Below are 18,789 nucleotides of genomic sequence, written 5' to 3'. Positions count from 1 at the left end.
TTGAGTTTTATCCTAAGGTCTGTAATTTGAGGTCTTGAATAATCTCTGAAACTTTCTTCTCATTATCTGCACCATAATAAAGTCATTCATTAAACAGCTTTCATGTTATAAGACTGCACTAAATATCCTTTTGATGGAAATATGCATATTTTAGGTAATGAAAAATCATAATTATTTTTTACTTACATCTAGTTTTCTCATAAGTCTACATTTTAGCCTGATGACTTAATGTATTTTATTAGTTCTCAGTAACAATTTACAGGTAAAGAAAAGCGCTTTTATTGGTAGTGCAACTGTCGCAAATTTGGCGATCATTGTGCAACAGGCCGTACTAAAAGAGTATTTTGGCTTCACTATATGCTCCACATACCTTTATTGTTTATAGTGGATCACTTCGTTTTATCTAAGTAGTTAAAAATAATGTTCAATTTGTTGTAATGAGTTGTCTAAAAGCTTTGGATTTACAGACCCAGGAAATGCAGATAGTTGAATATACATATTATTTTAGAAAATATACGTAGCGAAAAACATACTTTTTCAATGTTCAACGTAAATATGTCGATTAAATTATAAATTTGAAACGCATTTTTTCCTTCCTTTTTAAACATTATCATTACTGGGTAAAGGGGTGGAGGTGGCTGGATGTATTACAAATATAATTTTTCAGATGATTTCTTTATATTCAAAATTCTAAACGATAAAGTAATTTTTAAAAATTTGGAATTCTCACAAGCAGGGGTGATTGCATTCCGGATGTACCCCTGAATTTTGGTTTCTTCGTATCGTTCCTCCTGGTCTAGAAACTTGGAGCAGGCCTTGTGGCTTTTTTTGCTGAATTCCGCATATTGCAAGACCATTTATTCACGGACTTCTGCGAATCAAAACTTATAATCAGATGAAATTTACACCGCAATCTAAAATTTAAAGTAAGAATTAAGTTCCATGACTTAAATTTTGAAACCTTTGCTGAATTGCGTTAACGCGACATTTTCATACACGTGACTCTTCTGGAATTTTGATTTTATCAAACAACTATATAAGTATAAATTTGGTGACGCGGACTGCTCGTTCTACCACGTAATGTTCTTCATTGAATTTATCTGACTCAGCGAATATAAAATAATTAAGCATTTAAATGTATGCAATAAAGTATTTTTTTGTTCAAATAAGGGTATATGTTAGAAATGATCACTGATGTTGTTTTTAAAATATGTGAAAAATTTAATTGCTTCTAGTAAAATTTAAAACAATGACTAACGCTTGACCCATCGGAAAATTCCATTTCGTTTTCCACTCATCCCTATTTCATTAATGAATTAATATTTGAAAAAACTGTATTATCATAAAGTGTCATCCACTAAAAGTTTTAAAATATATATTTGTGCTTGAGTGGATGAATACAAAAGTATTTTATTAACCATTGAAAATTTGAACAAGATATAGGAAGAGAATGTGAACTAATAGTAGGAATAGAAAAATTAGATTAAATATGAATAGTATATAAATTGAAATCTTGTTTTCAAGTTCAAACTCCAGTTGACTTGTTTCACTTTGTATCACAATTACCCCCGCACAACGGCGTTACCACTTTTATAAATATAGGGGACCCAAGACAACTTAGAAAAAAACAACTGTTGACAAAAAGAAAAGGAAAACCAAAAGAGAAAGAAAAGAAAAACACCCTTAAGAAAAATTTTTGAAAAGTAATCTAATGCTATGTTTATTTTCTTTGATATGCCTTTTTATCTTTGCCCAAATTGAAATATATAATTTTGACAATATATAATTTTGTTTTTATTTTAGCTAACTGCCTGGACAAATTATTTTAAAATTGTATTTTAACAATTAGTTATGCAAAGCATATCAACCCATTAAAACGATTTTAAATTAAAAATTACTTTTTATTGAATGATGTGTATTTTTTTTTTATATTTTAGTTTTATGGTCAGCCTCCCATGTACACTAAAGTTTTAGATGTTTTAAATATCATCTTCACAGCTATTTTTGCATTTGAGTTTGTATTTAAGTTAGCCGCCTTTAAATTCAAGGTAAGTGCAAAATAAATTTTTTTTTTTATGTCTATGCATTGTTAACAAATTTAAATCTGATTACATTTATTTTTTAGAAATTTGTTTGCATATATTTTTTGTAATTCCTTCATATTCTATGAAAAATTCCAAAATTTGTTGTTCGTCTGAAAGAAAAAAATGTAACGAAATAAGGAAAAGTATTCTTAATGCAATCTGCGTTTTTTTAGACATTAAATTCCGCTTAAATTTTATGGAATTTTATTTCATATTTTTGTCTTTTAAAAAAATGCAGGCCTCTCAAAGCACAATCTATGGGATATTTAAAAATGATAGTTCAACTATATTATATTTCATTAATTATAGCATTTGTTTTATGTTGAGCTGTTTCTTATTGCTCCAAGTTTTTCCATCAACTAAAACTAGCATCTTTATTCTAACATAGTTCACAAGATTGCAGTGAATGAGTGTTTCCTCTTAATTATAGTGTGTATAATATGTACAGGGAAAACACCGGAAATTCTTTTTTACAGATATCAGTGACAACACTCATTCAATAGCTCCGTTCCCAAATGTAAGCAAAATGAAAGAATTTGGTTAGTAACGTATTTTTATAGGCACAATTGTTGATCAAGGCAGGGTGGCCACCTACCTGGAAAACCTGGAATTATCAGGGAATTTTTTTTATACTGGAAAAAACCTGGAAAAATCAGGGAAATATGGATAAAAACCTGGAAATTTTATAGAAAAGCTGAAAATTTTTTCTTATATGTTTTTTTTAATTTCACTAATTTAAATTATTTGCTAATTTTCTTAATTTAAATTGTTTCATCCATTTTACCCACATTTTTTAGACGGAAATGTATCTCCAAACAGTTAAAATATCATCAACTTTGCTTTCATCAAAATTTGCTCCATTATAACCCTGTTAAACTAGAATACAACATAAAATTCTCCCATGGTTGCTAAGCAAATGTCTTTGATCTCTATGCAGACTATGGGACTGTGCAATTTAGGAAAGGCAAAGATTATGGTGGATGTGGAAGGCGGGGTTAGGATTCGGTTTTTAAATTTTGATTCACACAATGATTCAAGTTTGTTCGCAATTGAGAGTGGTAATTTTTTTCTATTTTGACAAAATGTTTTTGTATTTTTAACTTCATTAAATTCTCTGAAAATTAGTTGGTTGTAATTTAATAATAATAGATTTTATATTGCACTTTTTTTCTGAAAGCTTTTGAACTCCAATTCAAAGAAATCTGTAAATTATTTTTTCTCAACAAAAAAACCAATCACGCATTTTCCCCCATCACTAACAGCAATGTTTGTCGACAAATTGTTACAATTCTTGCATTAATGCTAATTTTTTCTATTTCATTTTAACCTTTTATAGTATATTTTTATTTTGAAAAAAGTTTTTTTTTAAGAACTAACTATATATTAATATCAAATATTAGTTTTTTGATTTAAAATTCGAATTGTATAGTTATCACAATATCGAAAGTTCTAAGATGTTGCTTGCATTCCAGAGATGATATTTCAAAACTATTCCTCTTTTTACCTAAAAAAGCTGACAATTACTAAGGAATTTATAGGAAACATATTAAATGATGTATATACATAAAATAAAATTTTTTTTTACTGAAATGTGTTTAGTCAGGAGAAGGAAAACGAAACTTAGTGTTTTAGTTCTGCACTGTAAAAGATTCCAGTTGTTCAAACAAAAACAATTAACTATGCTAAACTAAAAAACTGTGTGTTTAGATTGGAATTCTTTAAATGTTTTAATTTCAAACAAGAAAAAAAAATCAAAAAAGTATAAATTTTAAGGAATTTTATCAATCTTTTTTTTTTCTTCTATAGAGTATAGAACTAAAAATTAGACAATTTTTTATACTGAATTTCTTAAAATAAAATGCTATTTCAAAGTACCATTATTTAAAAATTTGACTTGAAATATTGGTTTAAGGAAAATATGATCAGTGAATTTTATGAAAAGCACTGATAAGATGAAATGCAGTATACAGTACAGCTTTATATTGAAATGTAATTACAGTGATTCACAAAAGTGTTGATACACTTATGACTTTCAATGAAATAAGACTATCCATTAATTAAAATGAATGTTTCAGAATGTATATTTAATGATAAAAAATGTGTTCTAATCTTAACAAAACTGAAATATTTTAAATGACAATATGAAATATTTTAAAAACAAAGGAAAAGTTTATTTTTAAGGAATCAGTCATCAAAAAGTGACAAAAACTTTATCCCACAAGTCATCATACACTTTTAAAGAAAAAACTCAGTCTATTAGTAAATCTAATTTTTTGTTAAATTAACATTTAGTGGAGTTTCCTTTAGCATCTACAATAGCTTTTAAAGGTTGAAAATACGTGTAACTAGTTTTTTTTTGTTTTTTTGTCAGGTGAAATTCGCGCAGAATATTTTTTAAAAATTTTTACAGAAACTTTTACAACACTCAATTGCAAATTTATGAATTTTTCCACAAAATTTATAATTTTAATCTCTGATATGAAGTCCTTCTTTTAAGCATTTTATCACATATTGCACAGTTCAATTGAATACAGTAAACTAATTTAACATATTCATTACTGATTTACCTTTTATGAAGACAAATAATCAAATTTGGTCTATTTTATTACGACCACAAGTCATTTTTAAATGATAAAATAAAATATAATTTTGCTATTATAAGTTTGATACTAAATTGCTAATAAAGAAATAAGAAATTAAATGAAAAATAATTAAATAAAAAAAGCAATTGACGATAATTTTAATTCTGAGATCCAAAACATTTAAATGTACGATGGCTTTCGTGGGGTAACATTTTTGTTACTATTTGATTAAAAAATTAACTTTTGCTTTGTTTTTAAAATATTCCATGCAGTTTTGCTAAGAATAGATTATACATCTTATTATCAAATACCCATTGTGAAATATTCATTTTAATTGTTGAATTTTTATTTCCTATTTCAATATAAGTTATAAGTGAGTGAGCACTTTTGGGAGCCACTGTAATTATTAAAAATTATTGATATATAATCACCTGAAACGGTTTTCTTTTCCTTAATGAAAATATATTAAACAATACTTATCCAAGGTTTTATTGGTTATTCTGATTTTGTTATTTTGTAGGTACACTTTGAGCAAATATTACTTAAAGTAACAAATTAAATTCAGTAAAAACAATTAAAATTATTCAATATATTCTGCAAGCTAAACATATTATTTTCTCCACGTCCTAATTTTTTAAAAATTAATGTTGTACCAGAGCATTAAAAAATAATTAAAAAAAATATCTTGTGAAAAAATAATTTTTTTTTCAAAATATGTTTAAAAAAATGACATTTTGAATGAGATATTTTATAATACAGACACTTTTCTTGTACACATCCTACACTTTATAAAAAAAAGGAAAAAAATACAAACCTGGAAATTTTAAGTTTTTTACCTGGAAAAATCAGGGAAATTTGAAATCTGTTTTGAGTGGCCACCCTGCAAGGGAACATAACAAATGTTACACATGTCCAGGATTGCTAACTTTCTACGCTTTATTTGGAAAAAAGTGGTAGCTAAGTTGGTTTTAATGTATTCTTTTTATTTTGTAAATTTAAAATATAAAGTTATTTCTTCATGTAAATTGTAAATGATTCAAATGTTGTTTGAAGCCCACACTGTGAAAACTTTTTTTTTAGTGAGGCTTTTAAAATTTACCACAAATTCTGAAAGCTTTCATTTCTAATTATCTTGCACTCTATAAAATTTATACAAAAAGTGCAGTAATTAGCTGACTTGTTTCTATAGTGTGCTTTTTTTTCTTCTTACTTTTTAGAATTATTTTGGTGATGCTTGGAATGTGTTCGATTTCATCATTGTTTTGGGAAGCTTCATTGATATCATTTATGGTGAAGTCCATGTAAGTTTACTCACCTTTTTTTTCAATTATGCTTGACCAAGTTTTTATACTTACAATCATTTAAAATAAATGCTAAATTTTTTATTTGAATAACAAATAAGGATTTCCACTGGATCGGAAAAACCTGAAATTGTCAAGGAATTTGACTTAGAGATTTAAAAAAAAAAAAAAAAACAATAATGCAATTTTTGGCCAAAACCTAGAAAATAACAAATTTCAAAATTAATGATGACAATAAGCGGCCGATGATGTTGAAAGTAAATAAATCTGACTTCTATTTTAATTATTACCTATGGAAATGTTTTTGCAACATGGTTGAATTACGTTTACAATTATTGAAATTAGAATAATTTGTGAAAAATAATCTTAAGACTTTTGTTTTTCAATAATTTTACATGCAGTTTAAGTCCTTAAAGATTTATACATTCTGTACAAATTTATTTTTGTTTTTAATTGCGAGTAAGAAGCATAACTTCTGACTAATGTGATTCTTAATAAACTATGCTTCATTGAAATTTTAAATTTTTTCACTTTTTGTGGCAAATATTGCTTTTATCTATTTTATCTATAATTTATGTAATGAAGTTTTATAAAACCTAAATATTAAAATTTGCAGAGTAAAATTCTGATTCTTTTACAAATTTTATATTTGACATAGTTTTTTTATCGAAATGTCATGCTTGTTGAACTGAAAAAATATATTTCTGATGAAATATTGCGATGTATACAAAAATGTAATTAGGAATATAAAATTTTCCTGAAAAAATCAGGTAATTTTATTTCTAAAAATTGAGTGGGAACCCTTTTTTATATTCCATTATTTGTAGAGTGCAAAAATATTTTCTATGTAAAGGGTCATTTTCATAATTTGGTGCCATAAGTTCTCTGACTGAAAAATAGTTTTTTTTAAACGGTGTTGGAAGCTTTATGCGTTTCTTCTTTATACGCATTAATAAATATTTTTAGGTACATAAATACGAGGTGAAATTGTATTTTTAAGAAATTTGCTGTAAGGCAGGGTCTGCAATTTTTGTCCAGCAAAAAAAGTACCCAGTTATCCCAGTAGAGTCCCAAGTTAATTTGGGCCACGTCTAACTCGGATAACCGAAAAACTCTGTTTAATTGAAGAGTATGAAAAAGGAAAGAAAAAGAGTTTATATAAATGTTTAACAATACAAAATTTATACCACATGCAATTCATATTATAATTAAAAAGCTTTCTTAAAAACACTTAACGAGCATACTTTATGAGAATTTTAGAGTCTTTGCTTAAAAAAGTCCTTAATCGGTTTTTGTTTTACATTACTTTGGCACTTTTCTACTGCAATGTTTCACCAATTTTTTAGATTTAACAGGTTTTATTTATATTAATTTAATCCATGCATTTATTTAAATTTTTTTGAATCACACAATTTGAATGGCAAAATTTTTTTACCTTTAAAGAATATGCAAATATTTGAAATAAGCAACCATTTTGAATATTCTATTTGTTGAAGAAGCTTTTAAACCAACGTAATAAAGAAGAAATCACAATTTAGTTTTCTTTTCTTTATTGTGTTGTGTCTTTTACTATGATTAGTTTTATATGTTACTTATTTCATTAGATAATTTAATTTGGTTTTTAGCTTGAATAAAATCGAATTTTGTTTGAAGTTTTAGAATTATTTATTTTTAATTTAAATAATATTATTAATATTAAAATTAAATATTATTGATATTTAAATTATATATTTTAAGTATCTTTATCTAAAATATGTAAAGGTTGTAGGAATTATGGTAAGAGGCCTGACACTTTTAATCATAACTAGCTAAAATAATTAAACTTCTAAATAATTCAATTAAACTGAAAAATTATTGAACAGAAAGAATTACAGTGAAAAACATTTAAATGGTATAAAAAGTGTGCTTAATATATTTTTAAAAACCATGCACTCTCATTGAAATAATTTTTGAAACACACCAAATTTTGAAAATGACCTTATTTGAGTTGCTAAAACTGTGAAATGATTATAGATTACAGATTTTCGCTGTGACTAACTTCCTGCACAACAGTAGGTATCTTAAAATAAATTGTCTTGATGGTCTTGATCTGCTTTCCTTAATAAATTATGTATTTTAGTTTATATTAGATTTCATATGTATTCACCAACTAACTTCCTGTAACCTATGTAACCCAAAAATTGCCTTGATATGCCTTTCTTAATAAATTAGTGATTCCAAAAAAATAATTTAGATTCTTAAAACCAGATTTTAAATTTGGCGATAACTAACTTCCTGTACAACACTCCAAAAATTGCCTTGGTATGCTTTCCTTATTAAATTAGACAGTAAAGAAGAATAAATAAAATTAGATTTTTAGAATTAGATTTCAAAATTTTTTTTTTTTGCAAATTAACTTCCTGTACGACAGTAGATATCCCAAATATATTTTTCCTATTCATTTAAAAAATAAATGTATTGAAAAATTATATTTCAAGTTATATAAGCGATAACTCTCTGTACAATTCTTCTATTAAGGACAAACAGCCCGTTGCAGGTCAAGGCCGGTCATCTGGTCCTACCCAAAGTCCAGATCCTCCAGTTTCCCTTGTATGTAAACCCAAAAATTGTCTTCATCTGATTTTCTTCTTTAATTTAAAAAATTTCAAAATTAGATTTCAAATTTTGCTCCAATTTCCTGTATAACACTATGTAACCTGATTTTTTTTTTTTTATAAAGTCAATTGAAGAATGCAATTTTGCAGTAAATAATGGATTTATTTATGATAGTTTTATTTTCTATTTTCGGGCATGTGATTCTACCTTGAGTGAATGACTTCCTGTTTTATTATCATCTTTTTCTATTTTTTAATAACATTTTTCAATTTTTGTTGTTCTGTGAAAATCTGTGTAAGTGAATGCAAGGAAATGGACAAAGGGGGATCATTGTACCCTTTACCCTCCTGCAAGACGAGGACGGCAAAGTCAAATCGACTACTAAGGGCATTACATTAAAAATCTATTAATTTTTGTGTAAATGTATGACTTACTAAGACAAATTTTTCATGAATAAACTATTACTTTCAAACAAATTTAAGTTTCAGGCTATTAAAATTTTAAATATTATGTTGGAAATTGATAAATTTTATTCCAAAATTTAAATTCTGTGTTACAAATTAAATTCTAGATTTATATTTTTGATTCTAGATTTATTTTGTTGCGCTGTTGAATACATGTTTTTGATACCTGAAAGTGATGTAGTGTGGGTATCGCGATCCTGATTGGTGGTTGAAATGTGGCATTTGTTGACGTTAACAACCTTTCGTTCCATTTTGTTTCGAGTAAGCCAAGCCTGTCGAGTACTAATTCTTTTAAGTAACACAACTTATTCTTTCGCAAAGATTTTAGTTCTACCACTATATATTTACACAAAGACAGGCACAAAGCTATGTAGAACATAAACAAACTTATTATGCATCGAAGTTGCCAGGTACATAAAAAAAATTATATCATGGTTACAATAAAATACAGAAACAAATCAATCTGAAAGAATTATGTTTCAACAATTTCGATGTGCTGTGTATTTAAATAACTTAACCTTAATCAGCATCTTAAATTATGTAGCGAAACTTAGTTCCACTTTAATACCGCCATTTTTCTGATAAAGGTTTGCTGGTGCTGATGTCAAAGGTCATGCGTGGGTATTGGTTGTCTTCTTGAGGTGAAAGTACCCAATTATTTGAAATGATTAAGTTCGAGCCATCCCCTGTGGGTTCACTTGACAAGTGGTCAGTTTATAAAAAGCCAAATAAATTGTTTTTGTTAGTTTAATACTTGAGCATTAAGATCAACTTATACTGGTGATTAACATACAGGGGTGATCAACCCCATATCTGAAACTGTTAAATAGTAACTGTACTCCCTTGTGCCCTTTTAAAAATGTATAAAAACTTTTCAAATGTAAATTAGATTCTATGAATTGATGTCAGATGCTGGATGTGGTTCATTCATAAGATTTGTATCATCAACAGTACTAATATTTATATTCCTAGTTTTATTAATATATCTGTGTTAATTAAACATGTGTTTTATTTGAATTATTAACATACCATTATTTCAAGAAAGTTTTTTTCAAGCCTTATTTTTCCTGTACTGTTGATCAGTGCTTTATGCATCTCTTCTTGTTGGATCTTTTAATTTTATAACTGGCATTAAACAGCTGACCCGATTCTGAGTTGTGGACTATCAACTCTGTAGTCTTGCTATTTTGAACGCAACCCAGAAGGCATTTAGTAAAACTAGCCTCGGTGAGCCGTGATCGCTCAGGAGATAGTGCCTTCGCCTTCTAATGAGGTGAACCGGCTTCGTAACCCGGCGATTGCTGGTCGATACAAATTCCTCATCGGGCTTGCACTGACTACAGTAATGACATAAAATATCCTGAATGGTAGACGGATCATGGGTTAGAGTCCATGTGCCGTCAGGCTAACCATGAGAGGTTTTTATGGTTTTCCTCTCCATGTAACGCATTTGCTGGATAGTTCCATCAAAAAGTCCTCGACGAAGGCAAATTTGTCCCAATACTTGATGCAGGAGTTCCCTTGTCATCTGGATCAGGTTCAAAATGACAAAGCTATGGAGTTGAACATTAGTAGTCGTAAACCCAAAAATTGGGTCAGCTGTTCAACGATGGTTATAAAATAAAATAAAAACTAGCCTTGGTGAAGGACTTTTTATGATTTAACTGACCCACATTTGCATTACACAGAGAGGAATAAAAGAAAAATCCGTCTATTGCTGAGGATGTTTTACATCAGCAATGTGGGTGGTGCAAGCTGAAAGCAGAATTTATATCAACTAGCCATTGCTGAGATTGAAATCTTGGTCACCTCATTAGGAGTCTCTTAACACCGTGGTGAAAACATTGAAGCATAAAACATTGCTATAAAATATTATTAAATAGTATTATGTTTGATAATTTTCATTATAGAGCCAAATTAGGAAATTTTATTCACAGCCAGAGGCTAGTAGTAGCATTTTTAACAATTCTAAACTTAAAAAGAAACTTTCGACATAGTTAATGTTAAAGCATTTCTTAAAGAATGGTAAACACTACATAGTTTATTTTTGAAATAAAAATTTTCCCAACTTCTCCAAGTAGGGTTATGTAAAATTTTAATATTTTTAACATTTTTAACAAATGAAATTTAGATTTGAGTTTTCTGACTAATAATGCAATGTAAAACTTATATTTACTAACAAATATAAAGTTCATTTATTTTTAAATAAATCTGAAATAATTGTAATTTTTATGATTAATATATATTAACGAACTTATACGCTTTTTTGGAATTTTTTTGGTAACTAAATTTATGCTTTGGCTTGTAAATTTTATTTAAAGCTGTTTCCTACACCACTGTAGGTAAGTAATTCAAAAGTTTATAAGAAATGCCACTTCGCACCAGTTTATTCATGATGAGCAAAATTACATAAAAATGTTGACTTCTTAGTTGTCGATAATTATATGTGTGGTAGTTGGCAGTCCTGTGTGTAGATTGATATTTTTGGCCATAAATGAAATAAGTAGTGTGAAATTATCTTTGTGAACCCTTTAATAAATTTTGAAACAGTGTAAAATTAGCCTGATTATTCTGGAAATGAAGACCTTGTTTAATAAATAATATTAGAAGTTGAAAGCACATATTTTGCAATACATGAGAGGTATTTTCATCGAAAACGAGAGCAATCGGGTGGCAACTAAGACATTTTAAATAACATATTTTATAATGAGTAGGCTTTTGGCCCTATACTTTTCACCTCAGGAAGTTGCATTGGAAACGAAAATATTGTTAATAAATTTGCTGCTTCTTTAAATAGTCTTAGTTTTTTTCTTGTTTTCCCCTTTTTCTGTTCTTGCTGTATCATGTTTATATTTTAAGGTTTTTCTTTTGTATCAAATATCAAGGCACTTTTTTAGGTTACATAGTGTGCTTTAGCAACAGTTAGTAAGTTTTGGCAAGTATAAAATCTATTTTTTTGTAGAAATATAGTTTGTCTAATGTAAGAACTCCCCATGCCATTCATCTGAACCCGTGGCAGTGATGCTAGCGAGATATAGCTATTTAAAGAAGGGGTGGGGGTCATTATTTAAAACAGGATTTGAGTCGGTTCGGCGAGATTATTTTTCTTTGTTCTATTGTGAAAGCCCTAGAATAAAGAGAAACTACCCTCCCTTTAATGCACTATTCTTGTTTTCATAGCAGCAGATGGTCTCAGACTATGTGATGGGGGGGGAGTTCTTACCGTAGACAAACTATATATCATGAATAAAATGATCATATTTCCTATTTGTAGCCAAACTCAAGCATTATCAGTATAAACTTCTTTCGACTGTTTCGAGTGATGAGGCTGGTGAAACTGCTGAGTAGAGGAGAAGGAATACGAACTCTACTGTGGACTTTCATAAAATCATTTCAGGTACGCACATCAATTATTTTTTTATTTTATAGCCGTTGTTGAACAGCCGAACCAATTTTTTTGGTTTACGACTGCTAACTCCATAAACTTGTAATTTTGAGCCCACTCCAGAAGACCAGAGAACTTCTGAGTCAAGTAGTGGGAGAAATTTGTCTTCATGGAGGACATTTTGGTGGAACTAACCCACATTTGCATTACATGGAAAGGAAGACCACGAAAACCTCCCATGGCAACTGGACTCTTACCCATGATCCGTCTACCACTGAGGATATTTTTACGTCACTGTGGTCTGTGCGAGCTGGGTGCAGAATTCGTATCGACCAGCCATCTGAGTCCGGTTCACCTCATTGAAAGGCAAACGCTCTATCTCCATTGCCACCACGGCTCAATACCAGTAGTTGCTCTGCTGCACAATATCATTAAATGTCAGAGTTTATCAAATTGTATTTCTGAGGAGGAAGACTACGAGAACCTCTCAGGGTTAGCCTGATGTGAAGGGTAGTCTAATCCCTGATCCGTCTACCACTGAGGATATTTTGTGTCAGTATTGTGGTCAGTGCGAGCTGGGTGCAGAATTTGTATCTACTAGCCATTGCTGGGATTCGAACGCAGTTCACCTCATTGGAAGGGGAACGCTCTATCCCCTGAGCCATCACAGCTCACTCATCAAGTATGGGCAATATTTTATTATTTTGTTTTAATGGTGGACACTTGGGTCTATTTCCCGTTGACCTCTGAAATGCCAGAATCGGCATGATGATGCGTGTGTTAAATTGATTTATCGCCGAGCACCCACCCAGGTTCAATAATAAATATGCTTTGTGTGTTTAGCTGACAACAATCGTGAATGGCATTGGTCATGAAATTATGGAGCCTTAATCTTCAGCCTGACTCACTATTGCTGAAATGTTTCAAAATATTGCACAACTTCCGAATAAACCATTTTTACTAAGCAATTCTGAATTTATATCATTGGTATATCTTTTTTCTTCATTCCAATATTTTTTCTCACAAATAATGCAATTCCTTTTTGCAGAAGATCTCATTAGTAATAATGAAACAACAAAAATTATATCTTTTATCTTCTTTCAGCAATCATTCAATTGACAAAACACACATTAAATGATATTTATTATATGCAGTACTTAGAATATATATTTCTTTAATTCGAAGGTCTCTTGAAAAGGTGTGAAATATTATGATTTATCCAGAATTATAACAATCTCATAGCCAAGATTATAGTCTTATGTTTAAGTAATAAAAATTACAATTTTTGAAGATTAATTTTTTTCTCTTAACTTTCAAGAATTACAAAACTATACCTATTGCTAATCTATGATATTCTTTTTTCTACTCCTTTAACATTTCTTAAAATAATAAACGATTTGATAGAAAGAAGTATTAAAAAAAAAAAACAGATATTTTATCTTTCCCTTTCCAACTACTTCTCTTTAACTTAATCTTCTCAGTATAGAACAACTAAAAAGCATAAACTCAAATCTGAAATGCTGTGAGCAAAATTTGTTAGTGGTTCAAATGTAAACTGATAAAAAGGCAAAAATTGCTTGTTCCAATTTGACCTTAAACTGAGACCTCGATTCAAAATAGTCAAATTACCATTTTATTATGAAGTATAAAGTAAGTGTTGCATAATTTTTAATTTTAGTACTTTTATCTAAGTGTTACTTTTTGTATTCGATAGTAACGTCATGCATAATTTTATTAATCTTGAGTACCTATATAGAATTAAGTAGTACAGTCAAACCATGCTGTAATGAATCTTCAAGGGACCGAAATTTCGGTTCACTATACCTGGGACTTCAATATATCCATTCCGCAAACAATTTTAATTTATCTTTCCAAACTCTCCCCTTTTATTACCCAGTTTTTAAATAAATGACCAATGAAATGAAATACAAAAATGACTGAAAAATAATATGTAGTAAGAAAAATGTGTTAACTTTTATTTTTTATTACTCTTTACCTTGCATACAGAAAAAATTAGTAATCTTTAGCTGAGGAGGAATCTTCAATATCAGATATGAAACACTTCCCGACTCTCCGATAATTTGTCCTGAATTTATGTTATTCTGATTTTTAAACCTGTTTAACCATCCATTCCAGCACGTACTCCAAGTAATCTCACCAAATCGCATAGTAAATTCATCCGCTTTGATTTCAAGCATTTGTCCAGATACTGGAAGATTATGGCTTCTTTGAATGCCGAACCAATTCAATAAAGCTAATCAATTATGAAGCAAACAAGAAAAAATGCTTGTTGTTACATTCCATGGTATAGATGGTTTTAAAAATCAGTAAATGCATATATTTTGTAGTAGAAATTTCGAAATTGTTACAAAACAAATGAAGAAAATAAATCAGGCGAAGACAGAAAAAAGTTCATAATATCCAACTTCCTCTCTTGTTTTGGTTCACCATAACCACAAAAAATAACATTATACGTGTGTAGCAAGGCACGGGGGCAAACATTTCGTTCACTATTCCGCAAGTTTACTATAAACCCATGTTCACTATAGCGGGGTTTGACTGTATATACACCTTAAAATCGCATTACTTTAAATTATGTGAACTTAAATGTTTTATTGTACTTCTGATTACTGAAAGCTAATTTGTAAAGTTGGCAGCTCTATAGCATCATGTTATTGAAATTGAGAAAAGAGAATGCACAATATCAGTTAACATAGATTTAATTGAGATTCCAATGTAAATGTGTCAAATATACTTTTATTTACTTTATAGGCCCTACCTTATGTTGCTCTTTTGATTGCACTGCTCTTTTTCATCTATGCCGTTGTGGGAATGCAGGTAATTGCATTTTTTAAAGCTTTCCTTTTTAATAATGCTTTTGTTATCAAACGATACCAATGGTTTATTTTAATTTTATTTTATAATCATCGTTGAACAGCCGACCCAATTTTTTGGGTTTGCGACTAATGTTCAACTCCATACCCTTGTAATTTTGGGACAATGGAACTCCTGAATCAAGTATAGAGAAATTTTCCTTTGTGGAGGAATTTTTGATGGAACTTAACCACATTTGCGTTACAAGGAGAAGACGACCACGAAAACCTCCTACAAGGGGACTCATATCAATAATCCGTCTACCACTGAGGATATTTTTATGTCAGCACTGTGGTTCGGTGCAAGCCGGGTTCAGAATTCTTATCGACCCGCAATTGCTGGAATTCAAACCCGGTTCACCTCATTGGAAGGCAAACACTCTATCCCCAGAGCCACCACAGCTCAATATGAATGGTTGCACTGCTGCACAATGTCAGGGTTTATCAAATTGTATTTCTGGCAAGGAAGCGACTTCTTGTGTTCATTACACTAAATTTTGTCATGATATTTTGGTGTTATTCTAATGATGCGTTATTTTATTTTGTTTGGACAACCATCTTAATGTTAAATTACTGGTAATTTCGAATCTAACCCAGAAGACTAAGGAACTCCTGAATCTATTCTTTCTGAAGTATTTTTTGATGAAAATAGCCCAACATTTCCATTACATGGAGAGGACAACCCTCTTACGATTATTCCAACAGCAAAGGTATTCTACCATCCAGAGAATTTTGGTACTGTGGTTGTTCTGAGCTGGGAACAGAATCTGAATCGACCATCCACTATTGGGATTCGAAACTAGGGCACCTCTTTGGGAGAAGAGTACTCTGAGCTACTGCAACTCCCGCACCTTATCTTAAACTGTAAAATTATGCTGACACTTAAGTTAATGAGTGGGTCCTCTATCAGAATATTGTACATGAAAGAAACATTTTTTAAACTCTTAAATTGTCACTAGTTAAAAAATTTCATTACTTTATATGACTTGAAATCTACCATTCATTACAATTCATGTAATGAATAGAATGGCATTTTAAGCATTCATTACAATTCATGTATTGAATAGAATGGCATTTTAAGCATTCATTACAATTCATGTAAAGATTATGAATGGTCAAAGAGTCTTGTCTGTGTTTATGATAAGATTTTTTTTTTTTTTTGGACTTTATGAAAAAAAATTATGTTTACTCCTTTTTGTTAAATTTAAAATATAAGTTTTCAAAATAAATTATTCTGCAGGTTTTTGGAAAGATTGCTCTTAATCCAGAAACTGAAATCCATCGCAATAACAATTTCCAAACATTCCCTCAAGCTGTTCTGGTCTTATTTAGGTAAGTTCACCTATAAATGTTCCAATTGATTATCCAACTTCATGAACATAATCACGAAACTGTTTGATTTGGAAGTAGTGCAGAAGTAACATCTTGAAATCACTTATACTGCTTACGTGCACAGCTAACTAAAAATTATTGCTTATTTTTAAAAGATTCATAAAAACAAATGCTTTAAAATTATATTTTTTAAAATGTAGTATGACACGAAAAATGCTCTTTACTTAAAATCTTGAATATTTTACGTTTTGAAATAGCGAATCTGTTTATCTTGCATCTTTTCTGCAAAATTCCACATTTTAGCAGTTTACATGCTTTAACAGCACATAATAACAGGCATAGGAAAGACCTGTAAATCAACTATAATGGTAATGTTGCCAGCTTAATTACTATTTGGTGATCTTGGTTTCATATTTGGTAAAAAAAAAATTCTACCATCCTAGATTTATTAAGCCAGCCCTAAATGCATTCGGAAACAAGGTATCCAAAAATTCAGTTTTCTTCAACTAAAAACTGTAAACATGGTGCGTAGCATTTTTAAAAAGTTCTTAAAGATGCTTATTTTTGGTTTTCTTTTTTAAAAGCCGCTAAAAGTGCTTTTTTTTATTGGATGTTTTTAAAAAGTGCTTAATTTTCCCTTTTCGAAAATGAGATCTTCGCCACTTATCATGCAAAAGTGTAGTTTTCACATTGCTCTAGTCAACATTTTCATAATTCAATCAACCATAATTCATTTCAGCCTACCGTCAGTCCATAGTGTATGACAGCGCCAATTATTTTACATTATTGATGAAATTTTTGCACTCTCATGTGCAACTCTGTTGCATTTTGCAAGATATTCTCAATTTCAGGCTTCATTTCCCACCACCTGATATCGAACCGAAAAATTTTCTGGATTATTTTATAGTAGTTAATATAATAAAAAAAAAGAGTTCTTTGTCGGAAGCTAGTTATTTTATCATGATCATGTAAAGTCTTTGAAAACTGTTTTACATTTTGTAAATGTATATAGTGCTTAAAAGAAACTTTAAAGGTGCTTATTTTTTTCAACATTAGTAGCATTTTAAATAGGAGCCACTCTTTTAAAAATTAAAATAAAAATTCTAAACTATTAAAGAACTACTGTTAATGTAACATATTTCATTTGAAATATTTCTCAAAATATAGTAAATAATACAGGGTTTAATTCTATAATGAAGAATAATTTTTCTGACCTTTCTAAGAATTCTTATGTGAATTTTAAACATATAACTTCTATATTTTTTTGCTTATAACTTTTTGAACTAGTAAAATTCAGGCTTTCAGTTTTTCAACCAATAATGCAACATAAAATTTATAATTATTAACAAACACAAATTTTTTTTTTTTTAAAAATGAATCTAAAATAATTGTAATGATGAAAGTTTAATTATAATACGTCAAGTTGTTAGTACTTATTTTATAACCATCGTTGAACAGCCGACCCAACTTTAAATTTATAGCATCAATGTTCATTTCCATGACCTTGTAATTTTGAACCCAATTCAGAAGACAAGGGAACTCCTTGATCAAGTATTGGGAGAAAATGGCCTTTATGGAGGACTTTTTGATTGAACTCATTTGCATTACATGATGAAGAAAACCTCCCACGGTTAGCCTGATTGCAAAAGGACTTTAACCCATGATCTATCTACCTCTGAGGATATTTCACGTCAAGACTGTGGTCAGTGCAAGCCGGGTGCTGAATTCGAAATGACAAGCAATCACTGGAATTCAAACGCGGCTTACCTCACTGGAAGGAAATCGTTCCACTCCCTGAGCCGTCGCTGCTCATAGTACTCATTTTGGAGCACGCGGGGTGCATTTTCGGTAAAAAAAAAAAGTGGCATTTAGGACAAAATATCTTTATTAATCTACACTATATATTTAGCCGCCTTGAAACCTATTAATTTTGCCTTATGAAAATATTAAGTAATATTTTTACCGTAATAATCTCCATTGTAACCTCTTATGTAAAAAGCGATTAATGTAATTTGATCTGTGTTTTAGATCGGCTACAGGTGAGGCGTGGCAAGAGATCATGATGTCTTGTGTCAGTAATCCAGATGTTAAATGTGATCCAAGATCTGATGATGCAAATGGATTGTGCGGAACAGAGTTCGCCATTCCATATTTTGTTTCTTTCTACATTCTT

General features: G+C 29.7%; 1 protein-coding gene across 10 annotated transcripts in view; it reads left to right on the top strand.

Annotated features, from left to right (window-relative positions):
• LOC107449579 (muscle calcium channel subunit alpha-1) overlaps positions 1-18,789 on the top strand; it is a 201,325-nt gene that overhangs the window by 148,195 nt on the left and 34,341 nt on the right. For 7 of the 10 annotated variants that reach the window (XM_087164834.1, XM_087164831.1, XM_087164829.1 and 4 more), the window contains 7 exons: positions 1,938-2,048; positions 5,884-5,967; positions 8,485-8,556; positions 12,301-12,423; positions 15,184-15,249; positions 16,525-16,616; positions 18,645-18,789. The exon at positions 18,645-18,789 is cut by the window's right edge and continues 12 nt beyond it. In XM_087164834.1, coding sequence (XP_087020960.1) covers positions 1,938-2,048; positions 5,884-5,967; positions 8,485-8,556; positions 12,301-12,423; positions 15,184-15,249; positions 16,525-16,616; positions 18,645-18,789 — 693 coding nt within the window. The remainder of the gene's footprint in view (positions 1-1,937; positions 2,049-5,883; positions 5,968-8,484; positions 8,557-12,300; positions 12,424-15,183; positions 15,250-16,524; positions 16,617-18,644) is intronic. The other 3 variants (XM_087164832.1, XM_087164828.1, XM_087164830.1) reach the window with 1 other exon arrangement.

Source organism: Parasteatoda tepidariorum, chromosome 5 (genome assembly GCF_982258835.1).
Source record: "Parasteatoda tepidariorum strain Cologne lab strain chromosome 5, Ptep-v5.0, whole genome shotgun sequence".
NCBI lineage: Eukaryota > Metazoa > Arthropoda > Arachnida > Araneae > Theridiidae > Parasteatoda > Parasteatoda tepidariorum.
This window is presented reverse-complemented; position numbering and strand designations above follow the sequence as displayed.